This window comes from Hemitrygon akajei, chromosome 1 (assembly GCF_048418815.1).
Source record: "Hemitrygon akajei chromosome 1, sHemAka1.3, whole genome shotgun sequence".
Classification (NCBI taxonomy): Eukaryota; Metazoa; Chordata; class Chondrichthyes; order Myliobatiformes; family Dasyatidae; genus Hemitrygon; species Hemitrygon akajei.
The window spans coordinates 25,279,998-25,299,312 of record NC_133124.1 but is presented as its reverse complement, the minus strand read 5'-3'; the positions used below and the strand labels follow the sequence as shown (position 1 = coordinate 25,299,312).

The following is a 19,315-nucleotide window of genomic DNA, read 5'->3' as shown; positions in this document are numbered from 1 at the left end:
AAGGAGAGCCAAGTGTTAAGACGGGCATAGAACCCTATCTGCCAAAGGATTTGGTCATTTATCTGGATAGCCCTACATCCTGGTCCCCATTTTGCTACTTGTCCACCACGCTGGTGGACAACTGCTCTGTCCATTCTCTGGTTTCAGTTCCCTCAAGAGTTTAAACTGCTGTAAGTAACAGACCGAGATCAATATTTAAAGACTTGGATTATACTGATAGCAGAACACTATTGATCCCTCATTGTCTTAAAATGAGGAAGGTAATTATCCTTTCTCAGCTTCTAATCCCCACCCCTAATGGTAGAAGTTCACTCAAAGTGTGATATCTAGGCTTCATAATGGCCTTCCTTAACTCATTTTCTGGTTTAAAAAAAATCAATACAGAGCATTAAAAATAGTAGACGAGGCAGCACAGACAGTCTCAGCAAAATGAATGCCAGGACAGCATCAGCAAGATGGAGAGAGAGAAAAAAATCATTCTTCCGAATAATACATTATCATTCAAGCAACGTAACTCTTCAACGTACCTTTTGGTTTTCAGAGTCCCGAAACGTGAGCCCAAAGTAATCTTTCTCCAGAAGGTTGAGCTGCCCACATACTTTATCAAAGAGAACTTGTCCCTTTGCTCGTTTCTGGCCAAGAACAACAATAAAGAAAACAGTTATCAATATAAAAATTGACATGAGTCAAGTGGAAAACTAAATAAGGTTTAATTTTCCAGGTTTAACTCAGGCTTATGACAGATTCTCTGCCATGTTTGCCCCATCTCCCCTAAGACAACAAACCGTCTCTTTTAATCGAGTTTAAAATTCTTTGTAGCAGTTTTACACATTTACTTATTCGAACTCCTTCTAATTCAATTATATAGCAATTATTTTAGTTGGCCTTTACACTTCACTTGAAAATTCAAGCACTGTAAAATACTGGCTGTAAATGAAAGTGCAACCAGTCGAATGAATATTGGAATAACAATGCAGGTGACCACAGTAATGGGACATGGATTAATTTCACCCATTAACAAATTTGCATTCCCAATGCCTCTTCCATTCAATTGTACAGGGCAGTAATGACTAGATTAACTAAGTGTAATACAAAATAGACACCAGCAAGCTCTCCATTCTGTTCTGCTAAATACTTGATTTTCCATTGAGAGGAATTGAAAATTGACTTTTTCAACCAAGTACTGTATGTGATTACCAACTAACCATAAAACAGTCCAGTTCCCACGAGTAACCCTGGGAAACACTAACCACTTAACAAGCAAAATAATTGCATTAAAAAGGTATGAATTCTTTATAGAAAATAAGCAACTGATTTTGGAGATTATATTATTTAATAACTCTAATCCCAACCCAACAACTTGAGTTTTAATCCTCTTTAGAATGATTCTATTGAACACACTCCTAAAAATGAAATCCTAAACTTTAACAACACAGCCCTGTTGAGAATACCATATTCCTTTTTATCAATTATTTTAGCATCTATTCTGTTTATCTGCAAAGAGATCACTTTCAAAGTAGAGTAATAGGAGAAGACCATTGACTATAGAACTTTCTGGAAAATAGATGGCTAGTTTCAAAACTCTACTTACTCACTGCTCCACACCCAACAATCCCTCACAACCCCTACACTCCAACCCATCCTTTTTGACCACAACCTCACAAAAAATCAATTAGAGTTTTGAAAACTTTTTACAGAGAAAAGAAAGTTTTACACAAGTTGTGTGAGCAATGATTTGACTTTGCTTCTATGATGCACAGCTCTTCTTGTAAGATCTAGATAGCATATCTAGATAGCAGTGATAGGATTGGGCCGAGCCAGCATGGATTTACCAAGGGTAAATCATGCTTGACTAATCTATTGGAGTTTTTCGAGGATGTAACCAGGAAGTTAGACAAGGGAGATCCAGTGGATGTAGTGTACCTCGATTTTCAGAAGGCATTTGATAAGGTCCCACATAGGAGATTGGTGGGTAAAATCAGAGCTCATGGCATTGGGGGAAAGATATTGACATGAATAGAAAACTGGTTGGCAGATAGAAAGCAAAGGGTAGCGGTGAATGGGTGTTTCTCGGAATGGCAGGTGGTGACTAGTGGGGCGCCACAGGGCTCGGTATTGGGACCACAGCTGTTTACGATTTACATCAAAGATTTAGATGAAGGCATTGAGAATAACATCAGCAAGTTTGCTGATGATACTAAGCTGGGTGGCAGTGTGACATGTGATGAGGATGTTAGGAGGGTGACTTGGATAGGCTGGGTGAGTGGGCAGGTAGTTGGCAGATGATGTTTAATGTGAATAAGTGTGAGGTTATCCACTTTGGGAGTAAGAACAGGAAGGCAGATTAATATCTGAACGGTGTAAAGTTAGGTAAGGGAGAAATACAAAGAGATCTCGGAGTCCTTGTTCATCAGTCACTGAAGGTGAATGAGCAAGTGCAGCAGGCAGTGAAGAAGGCTAATGGAATGTTGGCCTTTATTACAAAGGGAATTGAGTACAAGAGCAAGGAAATCCTTTTGCATTTGTACAGGGCCCTGGTGAGACCACACCTGGAGTATTGTGTGCAGTTTTGGTCTCCAGGGTTAAGGAAGGACATCCTGGCTGTAGAGGAAGTGCAGCGTAGATTCACAAGGTTAATTCCTGGGATGTCCGGACTGTCTTACGCAGAGAGGTTAGAGAGACTGGGCTTGTACACGCTGGAATTAAGGAGATTGAGAGGGGATCTGATTGCAACATATAAGATTATTAAGGGATTGGACAAGATAGAGGCAGGAAATATGTTCCAGAAGCTGGGAGAGTCCAGTACCAGAGGGCATGGTTTGAGAATAAGGGGTAGGTCATTTAGGACAGAGTTAAGGAAAAACTTCTTCTCCCAGAGAGTTGTGGGGGTGTGGAATGCACTGCCTCGGAAGGCAGTGGAGGCCAATTCTCTGGATGCTTTCAAGAAGGAGCTAGATAGGTATCTTATGGATAGGGGAATCAAGGGATATGGGAACAAGGCAGGAACCGGGTATTGATAGTAGATGATCAGCCATGATCTCAAAATGGCAGTGCAGGCTCAAAAGGCCGAATGGTCTACTTCTGCGCCTATTGTCTATTATCTATTATCATTATCCTTATCCTAGGCATTCACACAAGTAGGAAGAATGAACAATGACCATTGGTGAACATCAAGCCTTATTAAACATAGTTATCATTTCACCAAGGATTCAGATAAAGTGGCGAGATAAAGAAGAATCTAAGGACATTTTAAATAAATATTGTAAAGTTTCCCAGTGAGGCTTTAGATGTTAACAATAAGCATGCATAAAACTGGGCCAAATGCATTGGCATGGGTTGGGAATTGGTGAGGACATGGGAGACAAAATTGTCAGAATGACACTAAATACAGGAGTTTTGAAGATCCCCAAAGGAAAAAAAATCTTAATTCACATCACAAAGATACATCAAAGAAACCAAAATATCTTAATTTACTTCACATAGGTACGAGTTAGGTAAAAAGCAAAATCACACTGAAGAGCGATGTTGTTAAAAGAGAGACTGAAAAGGCAGGATTTTAAAGAGGCCTTAAAAAGGAAGAGAGACTCAAAAAGCATGAGTTAATGAAATAAAAATCAGTGCTTTAGTATTTCTCCAGAGATCCTACTAATCTCCTGGCAAAGTTACAGCAGGAAAACAACATGACTGTGGAATTCCTGGATGAGGGGTGGAAAGATCTCAAATCAACAAAATTTCAATTTTAGGCCACACTGGTCCATTTCATATCTTTTGAAAAAGTATTAGATGGCAATACAATATGTAAACAATTGAAAATTAAATTCATTTATGTCTTTATATTGCTTATAAAAAAGGAGAATATATGGGAAAAAGGTAACACATTTTAATACCTATAAGCCAAAGTTGAAATAGTCTATAATTTGTTTTTACATATACTGTACAGCTAAGAATACTCTGATGCACACAAAAAGACATCTGCTAATCCTCATGCTATGGATGATTAGTCACAGTGCTGTAAAAACTGCCAAACCAAGCAATCTTTCACTTTAATGATTCACAAAAAACAAAGCCCCACATGAAACAATGAACACATCAATCCAATATCACTGAGCTGCTGACTCTTTTACTGTTGAAACAGACAAACATGCTCTCAACCAGCAGTCACATCAGTTATTTGAAGGCAAATGAAAATAAAACAGGAAAATATCAAGAAGATATTAAGATAAAGATTAGCTTTGTGATCCCAAATAGAATTAAACCTTTTCAGCGAAACAAGAGGAAAAAAGTCAACAAATCAAACAATGAATGTCCAATGTGATAACTCAGGCTTCTAATTAGGACCTGCAGGAAGTCTATGCTCACAATCTACCACACTGCTATAAATAAAAACAAGCATTTCAAACATCCGTATGAAACAGGGGCCGATCCTATTTTCACAATCAAACAAGAGGCCTGATAACTACTTCAGATTCCCTCTGTAACACTGCATCAGCTATATTCAGATATATCTGCTTTACATGGAGTTCTTAAAGTGGCCACAGCTAAAGACACAACTGAGGAATGGAATCCACCTGGTTCCAGGAGACTACATCTCTTTTCGCAAATCGATGTCCAGAATTTTTAAAAACCTGCAAAGAGCAGGGAAATCATTCAGGTCTGGGCTAACGTATAGAGTTCAGAATCAGAATTACTATCAGCTTCTCATATGACATGAAATTTGTTGTTTTCTGCTGCAGTACAGTGCAGGCTAGTAATGCTTGTGCAAGAAGATTGTCCTTAATACGTGCTGTTGCAAATTTCCCATCACCATTCTCTGGGACATTACTGCCCAAAAATTTAACTTAGCCACATAAATATATTGGTTTTCAGTAGCTGGTGAAAGGCTGGGTATTCTGCAGAAAGTGATTTAGTACCCAATTTCGCAAAGAGCTTCCACTATCTAAAAAGGCAAGTCTGAATTGGCTGTTACCATGGTAACTTTGGTCTACACCCTATCACAGACATTCCTTTTGTCCTCTCCATCCATTTCCCTCTCTGCAGGTGTAAACATGCCCTTTTCTCACTTTTCCAACTCTGAGGAGGGTCTCCTTAACTTGAAACATCATCCTTGCTTCATTCCTTTCTGATGCTGCTAGAGCTGATCGAAGTTTCCAGAACGTTATAAGAATATTTTTGTAAAATCTCATGCCCCTTAAAAGTCTTATATGTGATGTCACCACCAGACATGGCTTTCCATAGAACCATAGAACATTACAGCACAGAAACAGGCCTTTTGGCCCTCCTTGGCTGTGCCGAACCATTTTTCTGTTTAGTCGCACTGACCTGCACCTGGGCCATATCCCTCCATACACCTCTCATCCATGTACCTGTCCAAGTTTTTCTTAAATGTTAAAAGTGAGCCCGCATTTACCACTTCATCTGGCAGCTCATTCCACACTCCCACCACTCTCTGTGTGAAGAAGACTCCCACCCCTTTCCCACTATCATCCAGAAAGGGTTAGTTGAGTTCCCAACCATGGACCAAAACCATTAAGCAAGGGGTCCATGGACCCAGATTGGGAACCCCTGGATGATATCCTCCATGATACTTTGGGTCAGCCTTCCATTTCCATCAGTATCCTCGAAGTAGATTTCCATACAACTGCAGCAAATCTAACACCAATTCTTTTACCGCTTCTCTCACCGTCGTCCAAGGACTTGACATAATCCATGTGATGCAAAGATTTAATAGTACTTCTTCCAAGTTATGATACTGCATTCAGTGCTTATGATGGGATCTCTTTAACATTAGGACCACCTTGATTCCAGTTGCCTAACACTTGCACTGAACTGTGCCTTTGGCCACCTACACTGTGACTGCATTCACAATCGGCTCATCTCCAACGTGTGTCCCTTGTTGTCGAAGTACAATGCCAGCAGGTCCATTGGTGTATTTCCTGTCGTCACAGTTATGTAATTAGTGCAAAACGTCTTGGGGCATCCAGATAGGTGCTGAAATCTGCCTAAATGCATGTGTGTATTTCCGTAACAAGCAGGGTTTATTGTATGTACATATTATACAGCAAACATAAACTTTAATTCTTTACTTTCATAATGAAGGGAACACCAGCAAACTTAAAACCAAATTGGAAAATGCTAGAAACACACAGCAGGCCAGACAGCATCTGTGGAAAAAGAAACAGAGTTAATATTTCAGACTGGAAGATCTTTCATCAGAATCTTCTCTTCGGTGTGAAAAATTAACTGTTTCGCTTTCCACAGATGCTGTGGCTTCCAGCATCTTCTATCTTTGTTTCAGTATTTTGGCATCGGCAATTTTCCATTAACTGGGGAATCCATGTTAATATCAATGACATGACACTAAAGTTGAGCTTTCTTGTCCAGCCACTGCTGAGTCAGTAAGTGCAAAATTTGCAGATGCTAACGCAATAATAATGAAAGAATGCTGGCATAAGCCCAAGTGAGGATGGTCTAAAATTTGGAAATGATGCAAGCAAGTCACAGTATAGAACTGCAGAGACATGGCAGCAGTACAGTGGTAACATGTGTCTTCAACAGAGAGAACATCGAATCATCATCAATTACTGTATACACCTTTATTTTCCTTCAGAGACTATTGTCCACATCGCATCATGTGTTTCTCATTCATTAACAACTGCTTTGTACAGCTGTCAGAGGAACTTTAGTCACGTTGTTAACCTTAAGCAGGCAAGAGAAGACTTTGACCTCAAGATCATTAAATCAGAAGACAGTATTAATCCCCAGAGAGTAAGTGATTTGTGGGAAACCAGTGACTTTTTAAAACAGTAAATAAAGAATAATTGAAAGATGCACAAATAAGGAGGTAAGCATAAATTGTTGCTGAATTTCAGTAAAAGAGGAATGGTAGATGTTTTGCGGTGTTTTTGAACTTTTTAAAATAATGAAAGTCTGAATAGCTCCAATTGATACTTTAACTCTTCGTGAACTTGCAGCATGCAAGGTGTCTGTACAAGTTAATCCCTGTAGGTTTTTTGATGTCTTACTTTTTGCTGATAGCAGCTGAATTCTCTCCTGGCCTCAGGCACCAGTGGATTGAGGATGTCTGCTGATGAACATATCAGTTCTTTGAATGAAAGAAACCATGCTGAGTTTGGGGCATGAGAACAAAAGATCAAAGGGTTTGTGTGTCTCTGTGTGTCTCACTACACTTGTGGAACTTCCTATTTATTGCCTAACCTATCACATGGCTATTGGGATTCCAACTAGACCGAAGAATCTTAATTGATTGGCACTTAGGACCCAAACCCAGGGTGGTTTCGCGAGTCGGAATTCAGAGTTTTCCCCGACATCAGTGGTAATCAAGTAGTGACTAAGAATTGTGAGCCCTGAAATCTTTGTAACTTACTACATAGCATCTTGTGAGGTTTACTTGTGCTTTCTATTTTATGATAGTAAATTAGGCTCGAGTTACTTCCTTGTGCTTGTACGCTCATTCCTGCATTTCCTGGTCAGTCGAAGTGTTGGGTCTTTTGGGTCTGATCAACCCAACCCATTACAGATGTAACTGATGACAACACTGATGTGCCAATCTGTCAGGCAATATACACACACCACCTTTAAGATGGTCTGGAGACTATCAAGTTCAAATTCTAATGACATTGGACACAGAAACGAAGTGTCAACTCAATTCAAACCTATACAAGCATTAGTTTTGGAGACAGTACTGCTTCATAGCTGTCAGTGATCCTTACACCAAATGAGGTTCACACAATAAGCATAGTTAACCCACTGCTAAGCATGGTCTTCTTATAATCCCAACAATATTTAAATAAAAGAATATCCAGTCAGACCATAAGACATAGAAGCATTCTTAAGTGCTTCTTAAGTCTGCTCTGCCATTTGATCATGGCTAATTTATTTTCCTTCTCAACGCTATTCTCCTGCCTTCTCCCCATAATCTTTGGTGCCCTTAATAATCAAAAACTTATCAACCTCCGCTTTAAATATACTGAATTGATTTGGCCTCCACAGCTGTCTATGACAATACATTCCACAGACTCACCACCCGCTGACTAAAGAAATCCCTTCTCATCTCTGTTCTAAAAGAACATCCTTGTATTCTGAGGCTGTGTCCTCTGGTTCTGGACTCTGCCACTACTGCAAACATCCTCCCCACATCTACTTTCAATATTTGTTAGGTTCCAATGAGATCCTTCCTCATTCTTCTAAACTCCAATGCGTACAGGCCCAGAACCATTCAACACTCCTCATACGTTAAACGGTTACCCTTGGTTACCATACAATACATGCTTTGAGTCAAAAGGCTGGATTGTTCAACTTGCTGACTCACTAATCTGTCAGACCTGGAGAGTGGCACAGTAGCATAGTGTTAGTGGAATGCTTTACATCACCAGTGATCACCGATCGGGTTAGAGTTCCCGCCACTGTCTGAGAGGAGACATAGCAACACTTACGAACTGCGTCGGCTGTCGACACGAAACAACACGTTTCACTGTGTTTCAGTATACGCACATGAGACAAATAAAGCTGATCTCTCTTTGTCTCTGGTCTGTTTCGTGCTGCGATCGGCAGAGCAGCTGCCCATTCTCCAAGATGGCCAAATTTGGAATGGACTACAATCAACGAGCCAGCCTGTGAGACAGCAGGAGACCCTTCCCATTCAGCTAGTCTGCTCCATTGACTTTCCGAGTAATCGGACTGAGGAGTGGCGAGCATCCTCAGTGAGTCAGACCACCACTGGAGAGGAGGTGGCGTTGAAATGGTGACTCTTCCCAGTTAGTGTTCTTTCTGAGATTGTCGGATGAGGAAGAAGGTTTGGCACGAAGACATGCCCATTCGAGTGAGCACAAAGCCCAGAGACATCGTCACAAATTTTCACGTCAATCAGCTGGGTGGTGGAGGATCGGGAGGCTGCAGCACATGACCTACCTGATGCACAGATGATTGCTGAGTGGCCAGAAATCTGCCCGCTGAATCCCATCAGGCATGCATCAAGCTCCCAAATGTTCCCCCACAGCTGCACAAGCTTTGGCTATTCAGCATTACAACAGAAAGGAGATGTTTCACATATTCAGTGCTTAAGGCAAGATCTGACTGAAACTTGGATGGCAAGAGAAGGCAGCTGGTATGAGGCTCATTGGAACGAGGAAAATCGAAGTCTGAGAATCGGGGCCAGAACAGTGGCACTGCTAATTGAACTGATCCCTCATATCTCCAGCAACCTAGGTTCAATCCTGACCTCAGGTGCTGTCTGTGTGGAGTTTGCATGATTCCCCTGTTCTTGCATGGCTTTCCACGACAAACTCAGATTTCCTCCTGCATCCCACAAACATGCAAAGTGGCAAGTTAACCGACACCATCAGTGTAAGTCACTGCATTAAGGGACACAATTGTGCTGCTCTCTAATTTTACATGTGTTGAATTCTAGGAATAATGTTAGTTGATTCATATAAAAACATATACAGGTTCAGTCTGTATATATCATATATGAAAAAGTTAGGTTTTTATCAAATGCAGTGAGCAAAGCCAAAATAGCTTACAGGCAGTCCCCGGGTTACGTACAAGTTCCGTTCCTGAGTCCATCTTTAAGTTGGATTTGTACGTAAGTCGGAACAAGTACATCCGGTATTATTTAGCGTCAGTTAGTCAAACGTTTGTCTTAGTATATAGTATATATTTTACCTTTCTATGCATATAAAACACTTAAGAAACACATGTATTCCAATAATTAAATTACTGCGTTGCTTAGTAATAATTGTAGCTTTCATCAGGGCAGGGCGTTTCACATGCTCCATTATTCTCACTTTATCCGTTATCCTTTAAAATTGCTCCGATCGTTGACTGACTGTAGCCTAACGATTTTCCAATGACCGATGGTGTTTCACCTCTTTCCAAACACTTTATTTTCAATTGCGATCGCTTCTCGTCAATGGACCAGAAACACTGCAGGTGGTGGGTCCCAAGCTCTGCAGGCTCCTGAGGTCCGCTGGGTCCTATGGACCACCGCACTGAATTCCCCGGGTCTGCCCTGAGACAGGTTAAATAGGACAAGTGGGGGCTGTGCTGGGTTTGGGTATATTCCTCCACAATATTCCACATGGGAATTTAAACTGAAGGTGACAGTGTTTTTTTTTACGAGGTCGAGTTGCGAGTTCGACATCAACCCGGCACGGATGGAGTGGGAGTCACTGGATTGACATCAACCCGGCACGGGAGCGGTCTGTCACTGGATCGAACTCGGGAACCTCCGTTCTCCAGCCCGGCACTGATCTCACTGCGCCACCAGCCGACCGGAACGGGGGGGGGGGGGGGGGTTGTGGGGTCAGGGTGAATCTTACTAAGAAAATTTTAAGCCAAATACAAAGTTAAACACTCAACACAGTGTCAACGGCAACGACTTAAAATGGTGGACGGTGTTCTCCTTCCTCGGTTCGTAAATACCATTTGTCCATAAATCGGACGTTCGTAACTCGGGGACTATCTGTATTACAAAACTTTATTCACCATGTGGCTGTGCACAGTACTGTTATTAAATCAGGAAATAAAAATGTTTGCTTTGGGTAAATATCATATGGTAAAACTAAAAGGTATCTTAGATTTCAATGTCCCCACATTTAGCAAAGAGGCACAACAGTTTTCTACAGTGCAGCATAATCACCTCACTTGGTTTCTTTAATATACTCAAAGAGTGACACTGCGCTAAATTAAACTGAACGTTCCCAGACTGTTTCAAGGACTCTGTGGTTCAATGTTTAATATTCTATGTGTTATTCACTCTTATTTTTGCTGTTTGCATAATTTGTTTTTTTTTTGCATATTGGGTGTTTGGTGTTTTCTTGGGGGGGGGTGGTTCCATGATGCTTCTTTGCTTTGTGACTGTCTGTGGGGAAGACGAGTCTCAGGGTTGTATACTGCACACATACTTTGGTAATACATGTATTTTGAATCATACTGACAGTGCCAGGATGACAGAGGTATTTCTCTCAGATGCTGAACTCCATGAGAATTTGGCCCCACAGCGGGGGCACTGGCTTGGTGGTCAGGAGAGGCAATTGGAAGTCCCGTGTTTCTGTGCACAGTGTGTGATTCCGCCAAGTGCATATCTTCAGACCCAAAACATTTACTGCCAGTCAGCATGGCTAAAGCTTCAAGAGGAGAAAGTTGAAACTTTTTTAAGCACCACTATATACTTCAAACAATGGATAGATGGGCTAAGAGAGATGAATTAAAACATTTTAACAATCTGTAGGCTGGCTTTGGCTAGGACCCAACAAGGGGAGAAAACAGACTTCATTAATAAAAAGTTAAACTTGGCAAGAACATTGTCAGCTTTGTGGTGTGGCTGAGGGCCAAAGGAATTCCAACAGAGTCTTCAATGTTTTATACAAAGGACTGCACAGCCGGGCAAATCACATTCACATAATTAATGACTTTGACTTTCAAGTTGCATTTGAAAGCACTAACGGAAATTATTTAAGGGATTTTACCATGAACACTGAAGTGACCTGGACAATTTCTTCCAGAAAAAGGTTCAGCAACCCATCACGTGGATTTTGTTGGCAATGGCAATAGGTTAATTACAGTTAATCAGATGCCTTTTATTAAATTCCACTTTGTTTTCAATATCCTTTATTCCACTTGACTGGGAAAAGCCAAGGTATCTGGGGTTAAGGATTATTCTGGAGTTATTTATTTATTGAGATGCAGCACAGAATAGTCCCTTCGAGCAATCTCCCAGTTTTAATCCTAGCCTAGTCACTAGACAATTTACAATGGACGATTAACCTATCAACAAGTAGGTCTTTAGACTGGGGGAGCACCCGGAGCAAACCCATGTGGTAACGGGGAGAACATACAAACTCCTTACAGGCAGTGGTGGGAATTGAACCTGGCTCACCTGCACTGTAAAGCATTGTGCTAACCACTACACTGCTGCCCAGTATGGAATTATGGATAGCAGATATTAATTAAAAATGAGGGCATAAGATACTGCCGACCTGAATTCAGGAAATAAAGGCTGTTTTTTACTTCAACTAATACATTTAGGCTATTGAAACCAATCATTGGGCTTAGGATATTCTGATTCTGTATCACTGAAATTATGTGGAGGAAGGGAAAACACGCTTCCCCCCCTTTCAGGTTGGGTGGGACTAAAATTAAGGGTCATAGATTTAGGGGGAAAAGGTGAAATATTTATGGGGCCTCTGAGGGTATTGCAAATGCGTAATGAGCTGCAAACAGAATTGGTGAATGTGAGTACAGTTGTAATATTTAAGAAAAGTTTTGATAGGTACATGATTGAAAGAGTTATGGAGGGTGTGTGGTCCTGGTGCAGGTAGATGGTACAAGCAGAAAACCTGACTGGCATGGACTAGATGGGCTGAAGGGCTGGTTTCTGTCTTGTATTGCTCCATGACTATGAATGTTTGTGCTAATTGGTAGTCATTAAAAACTTCAGAATGAGGTCAGGGAAGCCACAAAGTGACTACTTTCTGTATTGATGCATCATTAAAGATGTATCCCTGCCAGTTAATGCACAGTTCAGGGTAGGGTCTGCTTTGTCAATTAATATTCTGGCCAGTTGTATATGCATGGAGACATCCCTCAACATTGCAACAAAAGAAATATACTTTGGGTGTCTGGAGTTAGTGTTTGGACCAGCCTCTAATAATTGAATATTCAAAAGTGCAAGGCTCGTTGGAACATGCTACCGTTTAAAATATGTAATTCTGCAAAGTTACCTATCTATATTCCAAACGTTAAATAGGTGGTTATAGTCATTGGAATTGCAGGTAATCACTTATTATTGCCTTTGTGTATAGGAAGTATAAAACATGTGTGAGGAGAAGTTTTCAATTTTTCTCCAGAAGATCTGCTCTGTCAAATACAGCCTTTTAACGTCTTCCAGTTACAGCTTCCAAGTGGCTGAGTTTAGTCAGTCACTACATAAACAGAATCTGGTCACTGACATGCCTTGCTTGAAATTTGTTGTTTTGTGGCAGCAAGCAGCGCAAGACATAAACTTAAGATTCCTAAGATGTTGGATGTGGGTCTTCGGGCTCCAGTACCTCCTCGTCGATGGCGGTAGTGAGAAGAGGGTATGTCCCAACTGGTGACGATTCTCCAGGATGAACGCCACCCTCTCGAGGCACCACCTTCCGTCAATGTTCTCTGTGGGTGGGGAGGCACGTGTTCATGATGAGACTACAACCCTCCCCAGCCCCTTTCAATCCCGTGCACCGGAGTTTCTGCACCAGGCACTGATGCAACTCCTTCACACCAGTCTCATCCATGTACCTATCCAAACGTCTGTTAATCAGGTCCAATTCTGAAAGGGGAATTTTTCTTTTTTTTTAAAAAATTGCTGCTGCCCTTTGGTGAAGGCGTGATGCTGTTGGGGAGGCTGTGATACCGTTAGGGAGAGAGTTCTAAGATTTACACCCAGCACCACTTTCATGCCAGAATGGCGCATGACTTGAAAGGAAATGTGTAGGTCGTAGTACCGAACATCTGTTTTTGTTTCATTTGTCAAAGAGACATTGATGGAGAAGCCCAGGCAAGTAACTGTAATATGCTTTGCAGATGGTACGCAGAGAAGCTATACTGAGCCAGTAATGGCAGCAAACTGGAAAGTAATAATTGCTGTCTGTGCCGTGCACGCACCGCTAAGTGCAAGAACAGGACGATTTGGCAGCTAAACGCATGGCTGAGGAACTGGTGCAGAGGGCAGGGTCTCAGATTTAAGGAACATTTGGATCTCTTCTGGGGAAGGTACAACTTGTAGAAAAGGACCAGAACCAGAGGGGCACCAATACCCTAGCGGGCAGGTTTGCTCGAGCTGTTGGGGGAGGGCTTAAACTAATTTGGCAGGGGGGCAGAAACCAGAGTGAAAGGGCGGAGGATAGGAATGTTGGTTTACAAGCAGAGGTAGTGTGTAGTGAGACTGTCAGATGATAGCACAAAACTGGAGTCAGTGTAACAGGAGGACAAAATTGAAAAGGGTGACAAATACAGGACTGAAGGTATTATATTTGAATGCACACAGTATACAAAATAAGGTAGATGTTCTTGTAGTGCAGTTAGAGATTGGCAGGTATGATGCTATGGGTATCAGAGTTATGGCTGAAAGACAATTGTAGGTGGGAGCTTTGTATCCGAAGATACACAATCTACCGAAAGGACACACAGGTAGGCAGGAGGAGGAGCACTGGCTCTGCTGGTAAAAAAAATAAATGAAATTAAATCTTTTAAAAAGAGGTGACATAGGATCGGAAGATGTAGAATTCTTGTGGATAGAGTTAAGAAACTGCAAGGGTAAGAAGACCTTGATGGGAATTATTTACAGGCCTCCGAACGGTAGCCAGGATGTGGTCTATAAATTACAACGGGAGATAGAAAAAGCACGTTAAAAAGGTAATATTATATAGTCATGGTGGATTTCAATATGTAGATAGACTGGGAAGATTAAGTTGAAGCTGGATCCCAAGAGAGAGAATTTGTGAAATACCTCCAAGATATCTAGGGGATCAGCAATTCTGGATTGGGTGCTGTGCAATGAATGGAATTGACTGGCGAGCTCAAGGTAACGGAACCCTTAGGAGTCAGTGATCATAATATGATAGAATTCATCCTGCAATTTGAGAGGGAGAAGCTAATGTCAGATGTATCACGATTATACTGGAGTAAAGGGATTTACAGAGGCATGAGAGAGGAGCTGACCAAAGTTGATTGGAAGGGGACACTAGCAGGGATGATGGCAAAGTGGCAATGGCTGGAGTTTCTGGAAGCAATTCAGAAGATGCACGATAGATGCATTCCCAAAAAAAGGAAGTATTCCAAAGGCAGGATGATGCAACCATGGCTGACAAGGGAAGTCAATGCCAACATAAAAGCAAAAGAGAGGGAGTATAATAAAGCAAAAATTAGTGGAAGTTAGAGGATTGTGAAATTTTAAAAAACCAACAGAAGGCAACTAAAAAAACATAAGGGGGGAATATAAAATATAAAGGCAAGCTATCCAATAATAACAAAAATAATACCATAAGTTTTTCAGATATATAAAGAGTAAAAGAGAGGTGAAAGTAGATTTTGGACCACTGAAAAATAACACCAGAGAGATAGTAATGGAGGACAAGGAAATGGCTGACAAACTAGACCAGATGGGGTACACCCCAGGGTTCTGAAAGAGGTGACTGAAGAGTTTGTAGAGGCATCAGTAACGATATTTCAAGAATCAATGGACTCTGGTATGGTTCTGGAGGTCTGGAAATTTGCAAATGTTACTCCACTTTTCAAGAAGCAAGAGAGGCAGAAGAAAGGAAATTATAGATAGTTAGTCTGACCTCAGTGGTTGAGAAGATGTTGGAGTGGATTATTAAGGATGTAGTTTCAGGATACTTGGAGGCACATGATAAAATAGGCCAAAGTCATCATTGTTTCCTTAAGGAAAATACTTGCCTGACAAATCTATTGGAATTCTTTTTAGAAAAAGCAAGCGTATAGACAAAGGAGATTTGACTGCTGTTGTGTACTTGGATTTTCAGAAAGTCTTTGACAAGGTGTTGCACATGAGGCTGCTGAATAATTTAAGTGCCCATGGTACTACAGGAAAGATAGTAGTATGTTTTGAGCATTGGCTGATTGGCAGGAGACAAACGATGTGAATAAAGGGAGCTTTTTCCAGTTGGCTTCTGGTGACTTGGTATTCCACAGTGGTCTGTGTTGGAACCAATTCTTTTTATGTTGTACGTCAATGATTTGGATAATGAAACTGCTGACTTTGTGTCCAAGTTTGCAGATGATACGAAGTTAAGTGGAGGAGCAGGTAGTGTTGAGGAAGCAGAGAGGCTGCAGAAGGAGTTAGATTAGGAGAATGGGTAAAGAGGTGGCAGATACATGTCACAAAGTGTATGGCCATGCATTTTTGTACAAGGAATAAAGACGGATTATTCCTGAAAGGTTAATTTGCAGGTTGAATTGGTGGTGAGGAAGACAAATACAATGTTAGCATTCATTTTGAGAGGACTAGAATATAAAAACAAGGATGTAATGCTGAGGCTGTACAGGGCACCGGTGAGGCAGCAGTATTGTGAGCAGTTTTGAGCCCCTTATTTAAGAAAGAATGTGTTGGCATTGGAGAGGGTTCAGAGGAGATTCACAAGAATGATTCTGGAAATGGAAAGGTTATCATGCGAGCACCTATTGAAGAGTCTGGGCTTGTACTCACTGGAATTTTGATGAATGCAGGGGCATTCATTGAAATCTATTGAATGTTGAAAGGTCTAGACAGAATGGATGTGAAGAGGGTGTTTCCTTTAGTGGGGGAGTCTAGGATCAGAGGGCACAGCCTCAAAATTGAACATGATGATGAGGAACTTCTTTAGCCAGAGGGTGGTAAATCTGTGGAATTAGTTGCCACAGGCGGCTGTGGAGGCCAGGTCACTGGGTGCATTTAAGGCAGAGATTGATAGGTTCTTGATTAGTCAGGGTGTGAAAGGTTAATGGGGAGAAGGCAGGAGATTGGGGTTAAGTAGGAATGGATTAGCCACGATGAATTGGTGGAGCAGACTCAATGGGCCGGATGGCCTAATTCTGCTTCTATGTCTTATGGTCTTAATCAATGTTTAGGGTAACAGTTCAATTCAAATTCAAAGCTATTTAATGATATGATGTACAATGACCTACTGAAATTGCAAGGACAGTAGAAAAAAAATATGGAAATTAATCGTGGCCTTTCACATGTCATCTCAGTTTCAGACTAGTCAATACTTAAACAGATTAACAGTTCCCAGTACAGGGTATAACAAAATCACTGCATTAAACCCGTTTGGAATATTGATTTCATTATGAGTGAAACAGTACTCCCTGGTATTAACTTGGTGTAATGTGGTGACATGCACTTTGAAAGAACATACCGCCATCTGTGGTGTGGCCCTGTCTTTAGATAACTAAAATGCAGTTTTCTAGGTGTCAAATTAAAGGAGACTGATACAGTCATTCTCAAACAAATTTATCAAAAAAGTCATATTCAACATTATTGTACAAACAAATCGCCCTTAAACCTTGCTCGACATAAAGCTCCTTTTAATAAATACGAGTGGAGATGCTGGAGATAAAGATTAAGAACACTGGGCTCAGAGCACATGCAGCTGTTGTAAATGATGTGTTAACATTGTCTTTTGACACAGAAGAAAATTATTTAATTTGTCCTTCCAATTTAACCACATATATTACAATAGGATGAAATATTCTTTGCTTTTGAAATGAGTTTCATTTCATACTCTCCTGTTACAGAAGCTGATAATGGTGTCATTTTCCTGCCTCTTTTTAAGTATCCAAGCAGCTGTGCACAGCAGCTAAGATTTAGTCCCATTACTGTTAGACTCCTGGTAATGTAAACACCAAAATGCAACAGATGATGGATTCATCTATAAATAGCAACCGTATCCAAAGAGTTCAAAAATTCAATGGAAGGACTCTGCAGGGGTTAAACAAACTTAGTCTAACACTCAAGATATTCCTGATCAGTCCAGACTGAAATAAAACACGATTATTAAACTGGTTATTTTTAAAAGGCAAGTTTGTTATAAAACAACAACAACTTGAGGTTACTTGACAAGTTTTGAAGACTATATTGATCTAAATTAGGGAAATCTGTCAACACCACTTTGATAAGGTGTGCACTAACAGAACTGAAAATCTGACCTACGCTGATGATAGCTGCAACATGCACAACTTTAAATTTTTGATTACATTGTGGTTGACAGCTCAACCCTGGATTCCAAGCAGCCAGCACTACTAATTGTTCTTGTTTTAAAATGCATTCGTGGAATGATGGCGAGATGTTCAAGTTCATTTATTGCTACACTTCTGCTCGGGTTATACAGTTGCTCACTGTGTGCTTGTGGGTCAACCTGATTGTAACTGGGGTGCTTGATAATCACACCCCCCCCCCACCCCCCCCCCGTCTGTATGTGACCGAGTGGGTTCTCACTGAGTGATGGTGCTCTGTCTGTTATGGTGCTTGTCACAATAAAAACAGCAGTTGAGATAAATGAGCTCTTCTCATCTGTCATCATGGACCAAATCCTTGCCACATTGGTGTCAGGAGTGGGATTAGAAATTGACGGCAAAATTGAAGAGCTACGATGTCAGATGGAGCATCTTTAAGGCCTGGGGAACAAGTTGAGGGACCAAGTGGTATGCCTTCCCTGCACCCCCAGGCCGGGCTCCCGAAGATGGGATACCAGCCCGGTGGGACAGTGTCGTGCCTTCCCAGGGAACCCCGATGGGGTGAGTGTACCAGGCTCCCCAACCTCGGGGAGCACAGTGGAACACATCACCCGCCACCCTAGCTGGGGAAACCAAGACACTGCAGCCATTGGAGGACAGGTAAAGCAGCAGGCATGACCGACACTGCCGGACAAACAGGAGGACCAACAGGCCCCAGCAATTAATGCCACAATGTCCACCCCGAAGCTCCTCACATACAAGGTACTGGCTGCCTGAAGCCTAATCTGGAGTTGGGAATGCTGGAAGAGCCCAATGGATTGCTGTTCCAACAGTGGCAGTTTTCTGACCGTGACAGACATCTCCTGCAGCTGGTGCTTCCCCACCCCCTGGGGGCTCCGCACCACGGTGCGCGGTCAAAGCACGTGCTTTTGGGGGCTGGCCATTTTGGGGTCCCAAAGACACTGGGCAAGCTATGTGAACGCTTCTATTGGCCTGGCCATCAGGCAGATCGTGGAGATGTTCATGCATCGCTGTGACGCTTGCACGTCCCAGAAAGGGCCAGGCTGCCAATCTGGGGTGTCAACACAGTAGTATCTGGCGGGGGCACCAGTATGGGTCTACTGCCCCACCCTGAAGGAACTGTTTCTCAAGCTTGGAAGCCACTGAATGGGGCCAAGAGAGTTGCTCGACCGCATCGCTGATGTGGTAAACTGGATGCTTTTGCCAGAATGGTGGAAAGTAGTTGTGCTGAACCAGGACTGGCTGGCACCGTATCAGCCCTTGACTGCCACTGACCCAACGAGACTTAAGGAAGGAAGTGATACTCTGGGTGCCCTGCCTCTTGCCTCACCAAACAGTGCCTCCCCTGTGGGGGGCTACACTCCCCAGCACCCCAGGTGGCGGTGTCGACCACCACCAGGACTTTTGGTCTTTGTTGTGGACTACGGGGTTGTTGGGGACAGCTGAACCCTCAGGTGGGGGCAGTGTGGTGCTCCGGGGGTGTGGTCATCCCGGCATTCCTAGCAGCCAGCACTACTTATTCTTGTTTTAAAATGAGTTCATGGAATTATGGTTTATTGTTACA

The 19,315-nt window shown here is 42.0% G+C and overlaps 1 protein-coding gene across 26 annotated transcripts in view; it reads right to left on the bottom strand.

Annotated features, from left to right (window-relative positions):
* LOC140724813 (band 4.1-like protein 3) overlaps positions 1-19,315 on the bottom strand; it is a 187,562-nt gene that overhangs the window by 101,435 nt on the left and 66,812 nt on the right. For all 26 annotated transcript variants that reach the window (XM_073039541.1, XM_073039489.1, XM_073039452.1 and 23 more), the window contains exon 4: positions 528-632. In XM_073039541.1, the coding sequence (XP_072895642.1) occupies positions 528-632 (105 nt within the window). The remainder of the gene's footprint in view (positions 1-527; positions 633-19,315) is intronic.